The 15,488-nt window shown below is 37.2% G+C and overlaps 1 protein-coding gene across 1 annotated transcript in view; it reads right to left on the bottom strand.

Annotated features, from left to right (window-relative positions):
- LOC107568412 (glutamate receptor ionotropic, delta-2-like) overlaps window positions 1-15,488 on the bottom strand; it is a gene marked incomplete at its 5' end in the record, with an annotated part of 188,150 nt that overhangs the window by 11,633 nt on the left and 161,029 nt on the right. The window contains one exon of the mRNA XM_016254389.1: window positions 12,463-12,629. Coding sequence (XP_016109875.1) covers window positions 12,463-12,629 — 167 coding nt within the window. The remainder of the gene's footprint in view (window positions 1-12,462; window positions 12,630-15,488) is intronic.

Here is a 15,488-nt window from a genome sequence, read left to right as displayed (position 1 = left end):
CCCACATGTGAGAGTATTATATATATATATATATATATATATATATATATATATATATATATATATATATAAACAGCATGGCAAATGCAGTATCAAGAAGGTCTCAAGAAGCCATACATTACCTTCATGTTGTTAATATTCACAAAATAATCGTGTTTTGCAAATATAGTTTGTGAAAATAAACTAACATAAGTGAGCCTCAAGGAACATTAAAAGAATTACAAATAAGTTTGCCATGACTGATTTAATGAAAACTCAGCATGAGATTGGTGTAATACACTGAAAAAATGTAGAAACTATTTTCACTCAGAAATGGACAGTAATTTCCGATTAATTACAAATAATTTGTAAGTAACATATTAAAGTAAACATGGAATTTTGAAGTAGAAAGACTTAAATAGTTTTTTCTTCTACAGTTTTTGTAATAGTGTAGGAAGGATGCAGGTGGTGTACGACAGCAGTGTTGTTTCAGTATTATTTCAAAACAATTATACTATTTATTAATATAAGCTTTTTCAGAATTAGCTTTTATTTTTCATATTTTTCTCCATGTTTTCATTTGAAAGGTTTCCTCATGGTGGTGAATGTACAGTACATTTAGCCATTTTAACATTGGTGCATTTTCCAATTCATGTTTAAATTTTTTTCATGTTATTAAACTACTGTGATGAATGAGTTCTGAGATGAGATGTCTTGGTCTTCAGTAACAGCTATTCCTTTAAGACCTCATTTCCACTGGAGGTCACCACAGAACAACTCCTATCACAGGCATATGGATCGGCCTACCCTTGAAAAATTAGTCTGTGGCATTTATGAGCGTTTCCATGATGGATGTGTCAACTCTCGGTGGGTCAACAGAGCCCTGTGCTGCTTCAGGGCTCAGATAATAGGTTACATCTGACCACACTGATGGGATGACAAGGAAGAAACAAGCATGAATTTAAAAGAATGCCTTGTGTAACCATTCTTAAGGAAACATTTTATTCTGTTCTAATCTTTCTGTGACATCTTTCAACCCGAGTCTAAAATAAGTCTCAGCCTTCAAGGACTCCTATTAGAAAGCTTGTTTCTGACCTTGTGGTTTTCCGGCAGCTGGTCCTGGGCAAATTAACAGTCTCGGTGCTTAATGAATTAACACCCTGGTGTTTTTAACAAATGAGGAGCGGTGCGATCCACAGGAATTAACACCAGGCTCTTTTCCTGTGAGAATCAACTGTCCAGTTTTGCCCTTGAGGATACGCCACATGTTTGTCTTCAGGAGTCTCAGGAGAGACATGACAGTAGACATCTCAGATGCTAGGAGATTTTACCTTGTTTGTTGAGAAGATAAGCCCACTGATATATGCCATACGCTGAAAGAAAGTTTTTTTTCAGCATGCTCACTTTTGCTAAACTTCTCTAGAAAAGTCTGTAACGCCATTTTTTCATCAAACACATCAAATGTTCTTCACCATGAAACCCCATGAAAACGAATCACCTGATGAACAAGGTCTTCTTTCTTGCGTTGATGCATTTCCTACTGAAACAGGAAGTTTGGGCTTGTGATTTGTATTTAAATATTTATTATTTTATTTAAATAGCCAAATATTTAATCTGAAAAGCACCCTACAAATAAACTGACTTACTAAAAAATATGGCTGCCCCCTAATAGTCAACTAACCGTTAGTTGACCAGAAGACGCTTAGTCGTTCAAAATTTCATTAGTCGCTTATTCGCAGAAAAAAAGTCCACAGGAAGTGGCGAAGTCATGTAGTCCTTGATGGACAGATCATTAACAGCTGGTCTGTGTGGTAATTACAGTACATCGGTCAGGACATCCAAACGTTCGTTTTGATCATCGACTGCAAATTTGGCTTATCAAGGAGCAGTAACATTACATGACTGCTCACTCCAACATTAACCTAGACAAATGTGCACTATTGAACACACTATTGTTTGTGTGGAGTATGGAAGCTGAACAATAGCGCGCTCGCTGTATGACAGTTAACTTGGAGGCGCCAGTGTGATCATTTGCATTTAACTTAAAATACTCCATCATTTTAGCTCATACAGATAAGAGTAATACATCTTTTGAATCTGAGAAAGGTCTACTTTTATTTGTGTGCACTCACAATAACAACAACAACAAAAAAAACATTGTGCTTTGTGCTCAAGGGTGTGCTTTCTGCCATCTAGGTCTCTGTGAACTTGAGCGCGTCAAAAAAAAAAAAGAAGTAAAAATTAGCTGCGGTTTGCCTCACAGACATGAAAAATATATCTACAGAAAGCGAAATGTCTGCTTTAAAATGAACCAATTCAAATGGAAAACTTATATTTTTAGATTATGTAATCCGCATGAAATGTGCACGTTCAGTCTTCTTGCTGTTTTTTCCTGGCACATTCATAATCATTACTTCTGCGGTGTGCTGTGTCAAGCTGTATGTGAGCACACGAGTGCTGATAGGCAATAGACAATTAAATGCTTATTAAGCATTTATATGGTCTACTAATATAAACATGATTAGTCGACTAATCGCTTCAAATGAATGACTACTAGTCGACCAGAAAAATCTTTAGTCCAGTGCAGTCCTATTAAAAAAAAATTATATATAAATTTTTTTTAAATAAATAATAACATAATTCTACAGATATTTTTATAATTTATTTTCGCTTTAGTCCAATGACAACAAAAAAGGCAATTTAAACTTTTTTATATCATCACATTATTTTGCCGATTAGTGTAATTATATTTACACCCTAGCATACAGATTAACTTTATACGCTATCTAAAATTCAAATTTTGATTTCATGAGGGCTTCAAAAATGTGCCCTTTTACCACTTAAAATCTGATTCTCTCCCTGCAGGCTCTCACAGAGAAACAACAGCTTCGCAACAGCAGACATTTTATTTGTTCTTTATTCCCTCTCCTCTCAAAACGGAGTGATGAATGGAGGGAAAGGTGAGTGAGGACGAGGAGAGGGAGATAAGCGGTGTGTGTGCTGAACAAGTTGTGCTCGACTGACAAGCCAGGGCAAAACGCAAGCAACAGATTCACCTGTGTTTTTGTCTTTGAACTGCCATATCAATGACCAAGAGAGTTCAGCTGGCTGTGGTCCATGTTCAATATCAGGCGCTAAACACAAACACTTGGCCCTGTTAACAGCCCAAGCCCAGATCAACCTGATTCTCCATGACAACTGGGTGATCTGGTAACTGCAACAAGCTTTTATTTAAGACCTCAGTATGACACTGAGCTTGATTCTCTGTTTCTCGATGTGCCGGGTTGCGGTAGTGCTTCAAACTCATTTTTCTGTTCTTCGGGGATAATGCAGGTGGGGATTTGCAGTTCTCTCCTCAGGTCTGTCTGTCGTGTAGTCTCCTCGCTCGCCTCTCGGGCCCTGCGCGCTGCTTCGAGTGTGGACTGCTGGAGCTGTTGCTATGGCAACCAGCTGCAGCAGAAATGATCACGTTATTAGATGTCTCTAACTGCGGGGAGACAAACTACTTGATAAGAGCTGGGAAAACACGATGAGAAAAGGAACAAAAAGACAAAGGCAAGCAGTTTTTTTTGCCTTGGAAATACAGAGGGAATTTCTTCTCAGCTTATCAATTCCAATCAGAATATCTGAGGGATGCTAGACATCTCAAAAGATTGAGAAAGACAAATATCAGTATAATAGCCACTCTTTTGATTTTAATCTCTATGCCGAACATATCTATACTATACTATATATATATATATATATATATATATATATATATATATATATATACATACATTAAAGGAAGATTGAAGATGCTGTAATATTTCTAAGTCTCTAGATTCAGTGAGGGAACACTCTGGATTGCAGTGCAAGTTAAGCTCAGATTGACATCATTTGTGTCATAATGCTGATTACTTGTACTGAGTATTTATGCGTTTTTAACCTAAATAACAGCAGCGTCCATTTATGAAGGATGTACGCTGTCAAACATACATAAGTTTTAGCCAATCATAGCAGTGGGTGTTTACTTCCGAGTCTACAATCCGCCATGCCTATTCAAACAAAGCGTTCTGATGAGGGGGGTCAAAACAGGACAGAAAATAGCCTATTACTTCTAAATTATGTTTTTTGATGTAACAATCTTGATAACATTATAAGTGGACCTCAGAGAACAGTACAAAATAATAAAAAAGGCAGTTAAATCTTCCAAACTGGCTTCATTCCCTTGTATTGCAAGAAAACGATGGACAAGTTTTGTGATGCCACAAATGTTGTCAATTGAGCTTAACTTGTACTGAACCCAGACTATTCCTTTAAGCTTAGGGAAAATTAAGTTCAATTAGTCGATAATTAGGATAATTAAAGGTATAATAGTATGGGATATGGGACGTGTTCAATTCCCCCGGCTCTGTTTATGTTGAACCGCTCATGTGGTAGAAATCTGCAGTGTTAACATTGTATTTATTTACCAAGCTCAGCGCTTTCAATGGCAGAAGTTTACTGCAGCTCTGTTCTAATGATTTCTATCAGCTGGACAATGAGTCCAAAATGTCATGTGTTCCCAGCACCATTTGCTAAGGGACTGACTTTGTGTAAACAGGCGACATGTGGCCATAACCAGGCTGACATGGGTATCTGCCCTGAGGAGTATAAGCAAGTTCACATCTGTCCTGGAAATTGACTGGCACTGTGGGCTGCAAATGTCAGGTATAAGCGGCGATCGCTCTAGAGTCTGCCATTTTTAATAGGGTAATTGGTCTTCACTCTTGGTCTTCACTCCTCTAATAACCCTGCTGATGAAAACAACAAGATGCAACTAGATTTTTACAGTTTATGAAGGAAATGTGAGTAGTGGTAGCCTGCACAAAATGCACTGCCATGATGCTAAGGTGTTGGGCATGGTTGCCATGCTGTTATGTTGTTGCTAAGGTATTCTGAGTGGTCTTAAGAACTGCTAGGGTTAATTACCCTAGCTATGTCATTGCTAGCTATGTCATTGCTAGGGTAATGGGTTCAAAACAAAACAGTCTTAAAGGGGTCCTATTATGCTTTTTCACTTTTTCAACTTTAGTTAGTCTGTAATGTTGCTGTTTGAGCATAAAAAAGATCTGCAAAGTTACAAAGTTCAAAGTCCAATTCAAAAGGAGATATTTTATTTAACAGAAATCACTTTTTAAAAACTACAACGAATGACTCGTTTGGACTACAACGCATATTTTCCGGGATTTGTGATATCACAAATATCGACGAATGGGACGAGACCTGGTTGAGCTGCACTAGAGAAGGCAACGAGTGTTATCACTATGTCGGAGACACCAAGGCAGGCGAACTTAGAGTGGTTACAAGGTTTAAATCGTGCTCAAATTAATTTGATTTTGAGCAATATTTACACTGAAGCTCGCAGGCGGCTATGGTAAGGGGCGTGACATTTCCCGACCAGGCACCGAGTGCTGCCAATCACAACACACACTGGCCCAGCTAACCAATCACAGCACATTTCGTATATTCCTTCATTTGATACAGGAACTATTCGAGCCGTTCATGCCAGACTGGGGAGAGAGGTGTTGTAATAATGCAAAATATGTGAAAAATAATGTGTTTTTCAAACAACCTAGTATGAGAGCCTGTTCTAGTACACCCCCAAAACAAAATCAAGACTTTGTAAAAGAGCATAATAGGACCCCTTTAATCAAAATATCAAGTCTATGATATTTTGATTCCTATATGACTAAGGAATATTTTCCACCCATTTCTTCAACCAAAATTATTCAGGGCTGCGTTTCCCGAAACCTTCTTAACACTATGTCATTCTTAAGTTGTACCTTAACCTGTACCTTATCATTAATACGCATTTCCCTGAAACATTCTTAGTTAAGTATACTTTTCGTAGGTCATACTTTCGTAAGGTTGGTCTGGACCACTCTTAGCTATATCTTATCACTTTTCACAGTTCTTTACATCTCATTCTATATGAATATAATAGTTGTGCAAACTCAAAGATGGCGCTGTCCGTGGAGCCAAATAGTACATTAAAACTTTAGAAAAAACAAAACAAAACAAATAAAACACATTTGCCGGCAAAGCAGTAAATTCAGAAACTTTTAGATCTTGTTGGCCCGATTTTGTCGAGACAAATTCAGCTGCTTGCAGCTCTCCTCTTTCTCTCCGTAATAGTAGCTGTTGATTATATGTTTCTCCTGTTGCGTTTTTATTGAGTAGGACATCCAATAACAAACATTTGTGATTTACACCAATATGTGATGCGGCTGCTGGGCAATCAACCCTGGTTGTGGAGTAACAATACAAATTATTATGATAATATAAATGAATCATTCAAAGGCCAGTGAAGGCATACTGCCAGTTAGTGATATAGGCTACGTTTGGGCATGAGGTTGCGGGTTCGCGCACTCATTTCAAAATTATATAAAATATCCACAGGGTTGGATTGAGTTTGCAATTCGGATTATTTTTTTAATATCCCATGAGTCCTGATAAATGCAATTTCAACTTTTTCTGAAGTGCTTCTAGTTGGAAAGCACTCTTAACGCAATGTTTTTCTGTTGGACTTGTGTAGGCCCAAGGTGTTATTTTTATTTTGTTATTTTTTTCTCTCTTCTGTTAAAGGCTGTAAAATTATTAAAGGGGTCATATGATGCGATTTCAATTTTTCCTTTCTTTGGAGTGTTAAAAGCTCTTGGTGCATAAAGAAGATCTGTAAAGTTGCAAAGACTAAAGTCTCAAATCCAAAGAGATATTCTTTATAAAAGTTAAGAGTCAGCCACGCCTACCTAAAACGGCTCGTTCTAACACGCTCCCACATGTCTACCTCACTATGTGGGAAGATTTGCATAACGCCGCCCAAATGTTCACGCAAAGAAAGAAGGCGTAACTTTTATTCTCGCTGTAGTATTGTTGACGCTGCAGCCAGTCGTGAAGGCGCTGTGTGCTTCGTTGTGAAAGCGAAACTACTTTGTTTGGTCCTCCAAAAGAGGACGATATCTGCTTCGTCATGCCTAGAGCTGATCTGTGCTGGTCGCTGAGGGAATACATCAACTTTCACCGTGGACAAAGCGGAGTCCAGCCCGGGGTCATCACACGTGGTTGCCGCTCATTCGTCGCATCCGCCGTGCGCGCCTTTCTTGACCCCGCCGCCTCAGCTCACTCTAGCCCGGCCTCAGCGCACGCTAAGCCGGGGCTTCGGCTCACGCTAGCCCTGCCTCAGCTCACTCTAGCCCGGCCTCAGCTCACTCTATCCCGGCCTCAGCGCACGCTAAGCCGGGGCTTCCCAGTTTTATGTTTACGCGGTGCGATGCAATGCAACGCAACAGGTAAAAAGACAGTATAAGTCATTATAATCATTAATTATGTCCCCACTGGATGCAACAAATGCCTCGTTTGTAATGGGTTTTAATGTTTTTGTCTCGTCGCTCCGGCCGGGATACGGCATCCACAGTATGTAAGGGGCGTAACATTTCCGTCACACGCTTGAGGTATTCGGCCAATCATAACGCACTGGATAGCTGGCCAATCACAGCACACCTCGCTTTTTCAGACCGATGAGCTTTGTAAAAATCAATGCGTTTCAAAAAGGCGGGGCATAGAGGAGAAACAATAATGTACAGTATGTGGAAAATAATGTGTTTTTTGTACTTTAAACCGCATAAACATATTTCATTACACCAAATACACAAAATAATGTTCTTTTTAGCAGCATCATATGACCCCTTTAAGCAGTGTCTCGTGTAGGTTTTATTCCTTGTATTTTATGTGGTGCCCACTGGGAGGTGCTCTGGGCATATATTTTTCTTTCTTGGTTTTCTTCCCTGATGTGATGTATGTTGCAAAGCAAAATTACAAGTTTCACACAAATTTGTTGCGTTCTAACAGGAAAGAGTTACTTTATTTAAAATCAACACTTTCTCACATAACACAGTGAAGCAGCCCATGCACAGAATGAATAATCGATTCTTGAGCCATTGATATCAACCAATTCAGCACCACTGCCATGGACAGCACCTGGCACCTCACACGTAAGAAGGCATATCTTAAGCAACCTTCAAAGGTATAGTTCGGGGAACACGCCTAGAAATGGTACACCTTTAGTTAAGGCATACTTTTAGAGTCTTCATAGTGCGCTAAGAGAGAGCGTTATCGGGAAACACAGCCCTGATCTTTAAAAATCTAAGTATGAGCTTTAGTAATCCAAAATAAATAAATAAATAATTTAAAATTTTGTAAAATACAAAAACTACACTGTTTCCAGATAAAGATGGCAACTGTTTAAACATCTCAAGACATATCAAATACAACGTGAAAGAAAGCACTCTACTTACTCTAAATGCTAAGCTTTTATTCAAAACACCTAAAATACCCCCTGTCGCTCTTTATTTCACACTCTTTATCTCTCTCTCTTTCCCATGCCTCCAGTGTAAACCAACACACCAATCAATAATGTGTAATTTAGAGCTCAACCTAAGAAATAATGATTTAGCAATTGCCCATACATGCCAGATTATAAACCACATGTACTCAATAAACAATAAACTCCCTGATATTTTTTGGATTGGTAGCAGACTACATCAATCTATACATTTACACACAAAAACACGTTCACACACAAATCAGTGGCGGCTGGTGATTTTCAAGAAGGAGGAAACACAAATTTCATTTATCAAATGGCAAAACATTACTCTTAAATGCTGCTTCTCAAAATACCACTAAATAAACAACTTAAAAAATATTTGACCAAGGTCAGAAATGTGTTTCTACAATATTTACAAATAGAAATATGCAAGGAAAAAAACATTTTAAGTGCTACACTAAATGTGTTACTACTTCTGATGCACTTCTCCCTCCCTAAGCAAAAAAATACAGTGCTCAAAAACTGTTTTATGGTATTGACATGGCATATAAATTTGGGCAGCAGGATATTGGGAAAAAAAAAACTGCCATTGCAATATTCATCTGTGAAATATATTGAGATATGACAAAATACAGAAATTATTTCTAAATGAAATGAACAGCTCTATTTAAAAATAATTAATTATTCTGGAATGAATGGGGTAAATTTGTAGGGGAGAGAATCTGTAAAATAAAAATAATTTAAAAAAGCTGAAAACAATTTTTTTTCACTGATATTATTATTTTATTAATTTATATTGTGTAAACCAACCTTTTAAGCCTGAATGACTTGTTTTCAGCCTATTAAATATGACTATAAAATAATAATCATATTTTGTGTGTGAATATTGCTAAATAAAAATACAAATAATACAGTAAAATTAAAAAAGGAAAATGTAAAAATAAAATGTAAATATTTAAAAATATACAAATATACAGTATACAGTACATATAACACATTTTGTCTAAATGTCTTCCTTTTTTAAACATTAAGCCATCAAGCTTTTATTTTGGTGGTTTTCTGGCAAATAAATACATGTGTGTTGCTGAAGATACAGTGTTTCTGTGACTCAGACTCAGACATGTTCACAGTAAATGACCTGAGCTGCTGTGAGACGCTGAACACAGTATCATGAGCACCAAGCCATATTGCGATATCGATTTTATTTCGATATCTCGTGCAGCCCTAATACAAATTGTAGTTTATCCAATACAAATAACACTCATGCTGCTCTCACAGACCTCCACTAAAAGACAGCATCCAGGTTGAACCCAAAAAATGCTATGTTTAGAGCCTTTCGATCAATCAATATCAATCTTCCTGTATTAATTAAAGGGGTCCTATTATGCTTTTTCAACTTTAGTTAGTCTGTAATGTTGCTGTTTGAGCATAAAAAAAATCTGCAAAGTTACAAAGTTCAAAGTCCAATTCAAAAGGAGATATTTTATTTAACAGAAATCACTTTTTAAAAACTACAACGAACGACTCGTTTGGACTACAACGCATATTTTCCGGGATTTGTGATATCACAAATATCGACAAATGGGACGAGACCTGGTTGAGCTGCACTAGAGAAGGCAACGAGTGTTATCACTATGTCGGAGACACCAAGGCAGGCGAACTTAGAGTGGTTCAATCATCCGGGTTTAAATCGCGCTCAAATTGATTTGATTTTGAGCAATATTTACACTGAAGCTCGTAGGTGGCTATGGTAAGGGGTGTGACATTTCCCGACCAGGCGCCGAGTGCTGCCAATCACAACACACACTGGCCCAGCTAACCAATCACAGCACATTTCGTATTTCCATCATTTGATACAGGAACTATTCGAGCCGTTCATGCCAGACTGGGGAGAGAGGTATAGTAATAATGTAGAATATGTGAAAAATAATGTGTTTTTCGAACAACCTAGTATGAGAGCCTGTTCTAGTACACCCTCAAAACAAAATCAAGACTTTGTAAAAGAGCATAATAGGACCCCTTTAAATCTATGGTTCAGGTGGCTGCCATAAACTCCAACTGAAGAACAAATTCAGTGGGACTCTATGGGCTGGACATCTACAGAATTCTACAAAGCAGATTGCAGATCTGATTTTTTCTTACTAAAAGGGAAATTATATGTCATTTACGCACAGATTCTTCACTTATAGATCATCTGACAAGTTGTCAAGAGTTTTTATGAGATTTCAGGTGCATCTGTGCTTCCTGTGCAGTATGCTGACAAAAACGCATGCATTTAGTCTCATGGAAACAACAGATGGAAGATGGTGATCTGTGATTTGGAATGGTAAACAGGATTTTACAAAGAACAACTGTACCTAGAGGACAATGTAAGTGATTAAGGTGCACTTTCACTACAGTACAGTTTCCTTTTGGTACCTTATTATCATTTCAGTGTTTTGTCAAGTTTTCCTCTTTCTCTTCCCTCTGTGGGCTACTTTACTTAAGCACTATGGCAGATGTGTTCAGCTACTGCACTAGCATGTTCTCTCTTCAGACCCCTGGTGATGAGTAAACGCAGAGTATGTATCGAATTTTATCCAAACAATGGGTCCATCACACCATGCTATCATATTTTTCTCAGTCTGTCACTATACTGGTATTTCAATAGCAATAGCAATTTCACTCAGAGTGAGCGATTTAACATGGCGTGGATCTTTATTCAGCTCCCCGTATTGTAGCAGCGGGGTGGAAAAACATGTTCCTGTCATTAAGAATCGTATGTTGATACGTTTGATCTCCATTGGTGCTGTATTTACTGCGCAAAAGCACTGCCTCTTAGGTGAGGCAAAAGAGTTTGTCTTTTCACTTGAAGAATTGAGCTCAGTTGACTGGCTAAATTTGAAAGCCTATTATAAAACACTCTCATATAATTCTGCTAAGCAATTTCCTCTCCATTGTTTCAGAAGCCATAGGAAACTTTTTAAATTGCTCTATTAAAATTAAAGTTGATAGCTGTCCAAGACCACAACAATGACGGGGGAAAAATAAAATGTGCATGTCAATTAATAGTATGTTTATGTTAATAAGGACCACACACCTTTAGTGGATTTCAGGCAACACACTGCTCAGATGGAAATAAACAAAAATAAATTGTGAGGCCCAACAGGGAAGTGTTTTTAAAATCACAAACGCAAGACCCAGCATTAATGAATTTTAACAGTGGAGACCATGAATAGTTGTAACACTTTTTAAGAAGTTTTTTTTTCTTTGTGAAATTTATCTCAAACTTTGGTATAATTTTCTAATACTTGTCTGCTACAAATTATATATATATATATATATATATATTTTTTTTTTTAATTGGGCTTTTAACAATAGAAAATACTTTTTTTTTACATTTTAAGTTATGCATAGGCATTTATTTTAAACAAATTAACTTTTTTAAATGTATATATTGTATATTAATATATTAAAATGTAAAAAAAACTTTCCCCCAACTCCACCCAATTTTATTTTTAAGCAAAAAAAAAAAAAGAAAAAGACAATTAAAATTATTTTTTTTAATAAAAATGAAAAATAAAATCTAAAACGACAAACTGGTTGAAAAATATTAATGAACAAACACATGAAACATTTGTCCTACATGAAAAACACGGTCCTATTTTGTTCCATACTTGTAGGTCCAGTAGAATTAAATGAAGAAAGCAATGCTAAGAACCTTCCTGTATGCTTAGAAATGATAATTCTAGGTTTGTTCTTACATTTAGATGAAAGTTTTAAATAAGTGTGAAATTTCAAATCAAACAAGAGAATCAAAAGATATCAATTCTGTCCTTTAATAGTAAGCTGACCAAATTCTACCTCAAAATATTTTTTTTGTACTGTACTTTATTTTTGGGAATTACTTTGAATTTTCGCTACCGTCTATTGTCACTCATGTATAATAATGATTTCATTCCTATACCTACTTTCTAAGTGGTTAAAATGACTGTTAATTCAGCTCGTGTTCCATCCATCCCTGGTCTACTCTATTTGAGAAATCACAAACTCAGACTTTAAATGCCAAATTTAAATTGAAAATTCCTTCTTGTATAACAGAAGGGCCCAGAGACGACTGGCTACATATGGACAATAAGAGTCTCATCATACAGTACCTCTGAGAGAAGATGTCCCTGTAGGGACTGCCATGCTGCATCGCGATGCCGTAGCCCCTGTCAGCCACATTGTTGCTCACGGTGTAGAGCGAGCAGTCCTCGTCGTTAATGGCCACATACTCCAGCACAGCTGCATCCCACACAAATGCAAAACGCCCATACTTCACCTAAGAGGGTGAGAAAAAAGACACACGTATGTACACAAAAGACAGGAGAGTTTTGAGAGATGTGATTGAAATCACGCTCAAAGAAAAACAGAGAGGCAACATGAGGACGAATTCAAAACCAAATCAGGTGGGAACAAACTGTCCATAAATAATTCGACCAGGTGCTGGACATATTAGCAAAAGTGTCTAGTCCACATAAAGCTGCACTGCTAATAAAAAAACAATCATGCCTGAATTAAAGCAGACCTATTATGCCCCTTTTGATGTAACATAAGTCTCAGGTGTCCCCATAATGTGTCCGTGAAGTTTCAGCTCAAAATACCCCACAGAGCATTTATTATATCATTCTGAAAATGCCAATTTTGAGTGGAAGCAATGTGCATGTCACTTTAAATGCAAATGAGCTGCTGCTCCCCGCCCCTTTTCCAAAATAGGGCTGTGCCTTTACAGCTCGTACCTCAGATACTCTGCCCAAAAACATCTGTTTGGTTTTGATTGTCATGTCTTTCACGCTCAAATCATGCGTTTTAAGGCCATATCAGTTTAAACAGTTAAAGTTTTCTGAGTGCACACATCTGAAGCACACACACAGAAAGCATCTGTCGCACGGCATGTGAGTTCTCTTTTGTCTTATTGCACTTACACTGTCAAATACACAAATAAAAGTTTCTGTTAAAAACACACGACTTACAAAAAAGTCGGTTATGTCTGTGAAGGTAAAAAAAACACGTTTTTTAATGATATGCCCCCTTTAAATAACATCCCAGAAGGCCTTCGCTACTCTGTTACCATTAATCGTTTATTAAGTACGGCTGAGAAGTGATGCACAAGGACATTTTACATCTTCAAACTCTGTCGAGTCACGATTTCTAAATCGGACTTCTACTGAAACAAGGTTAGCAGAAAAGACCCTTGCTACAATTTAGATCTCTAAATACTCGATTTCTAAATACTAGATCTCTAAATACTAGATTTCCTCTTTGAGTGAAAATTAACCTTTCAACAGCTCCAGAAAGTCAAGTGAAAGATGGCCTCTATCCTCTGAGAGAACATTTCAAGGTTACAAAACCCTTGCATAAAAAATCAATGTGCTTTTAATGAAAACCAGAAAGCTTTCTTTTTTCCAACTCAAGTCAATCTGCAGTTCAACATCCAAGGATATATTTTATAGCGACCTCATTCTCAGATATGGTAAACTGTTCATGTAAAATATGTACACAAATTTGCGTGGGTATTTTGCTGGTAGACGAATCTGACTTTTTAGGCAGAAACATTTTAATAGCCTGCTCATGAAATTTTCAGGCATTTCAAAACAGTCTGCAAAAGGACAGAGCTAGATCAGAGAGACTGCCTTCAAAGAAAATCGCTATTAAATGAGTAAACATCTTATTTACTCCAAACGGCTTCCCAGACATAGCGTGTAACTACAGGTCAGTCTGCTGAAGCACTAAAATGGGCTTCGAGTGGCTCCTGGCTTCAGAAAACACTGAGAATATTCTCACATCGAGAGCTTATTTTGATAAGAGCAGCAGTCCTTTCACTGCAACGAATGCAGATGCAACTTCACTGCTTACAGATATGAAGCTGCACCGCAGGCTTCAACCGATAACACTCCACCTCATTCCGAGTCCCTTCAAAGGTGTTCAATATGCTTGGATGCTTGTTTTATACTAGAGTGAAGAGCTTTACAAATGTGTCAATTGCAATTTTCAGTTATATTCACTATATAAACATTAAGAAATTTGTTTATATATATATACACAATATAGGTCCAATATATATATATATATTCTGTACTCTGTATGCTACATCTTTGTAGTAGTACGTGTTCATATTTTATGTTTTTTTTAGTACACAAACACAGACAGGAAAAAATTCACAAAAGATCTCACCACAACATAAGAACATTAAATTGAGAAGCTGAATGAAGATTTGTCTGTTATACCGGAGGCCTTTTCTATTGATTTTAATTCAATTGAACTCAGACAGCAGAGGAAAAATTGCCCGTGGTACAACTGCAGTTGGTTAAATTGCCACAACTGCATTATAATGGGCAAGTGTCACAAAAGGTGAGCGAAAGAGAAAAACTTCTTGACCCGGAGCACATTACAGACAGGAAAGTGAAGCATGTCTCAGAGTCCTGCAGCCCTGCAGCCATAGCAATCAAAGGGGCTGTGATTTTAATTGTGCCAAGGTAATTATTTCAGGCCATTTTCCCTAAAACAAACAATGGTCAGTGCATCCTAATCAGTACATTGTTTTTAAAGGAGGCATCAAGCACATGACCTCATTAGATTCATATTCACCCATACATATTCAACGTTTCCTCCTAACAACAGGCCACTGAGTTAAAGTTAAAGGAACACATTGAATGTGATTGTATTGGAAATGTGGTGCTCGCAACGCTCTCATGGTTTCAATGGCTTGGGAAAATGACAACACTCTATAAAAACAGCAGGTTTCCTCTGATGTTTAGTGAGAAGTAAGCCCTATAGTATGAAACGAATCAAAGCTTTTATGAAATCAATAACTTCCAAAAGAACACAGCTGCATATTTTGACGAGGTACAGAGGTTGTTTTTTTCTCTCTTTTTAAAAATCTAGTTCATTCTAAGTTATTCAAGTGAATCATGTACACACTAATACTGCTTCACCTTTATTGCTGACACATTTAATTTGGAAAGAACAGCTCGAAGAAATATTATATCGTCCCCAGAACAGCAGTAAATGTGAGTGCTAAAAGGATATATAGATATTGCTCCAACATTATCTAAGGCACGACACATTTCCCAAAATGCAGCATAGTTTTACTTCTTTCGCCCACGTTTGATAAGGTGTAAGTGTAGTAGGCGTAATTTCA

Source organism: Sinocyclocheilus grahami, unplaced genomic scaffold (genome assembly GCF_001515645.1).
Source record: "Sinocyclocheilus grahami isolate Dianchi unplaced genomic scaffold, SAMN03320097.WGS_v1.1 scaffold1241.1, whole genome shotgun sequence".
NCBI classification, from domain to species: Eukaryota; Metazoa; Chordata; class Actinopteri; order Cypriniformes; family Cyprinidae; genus Sinocyclocheilus; species Sinocyclocheilus grahami.
This window is presented reverse-complemented; position numbering and strand designations above follow the sequence as displayed.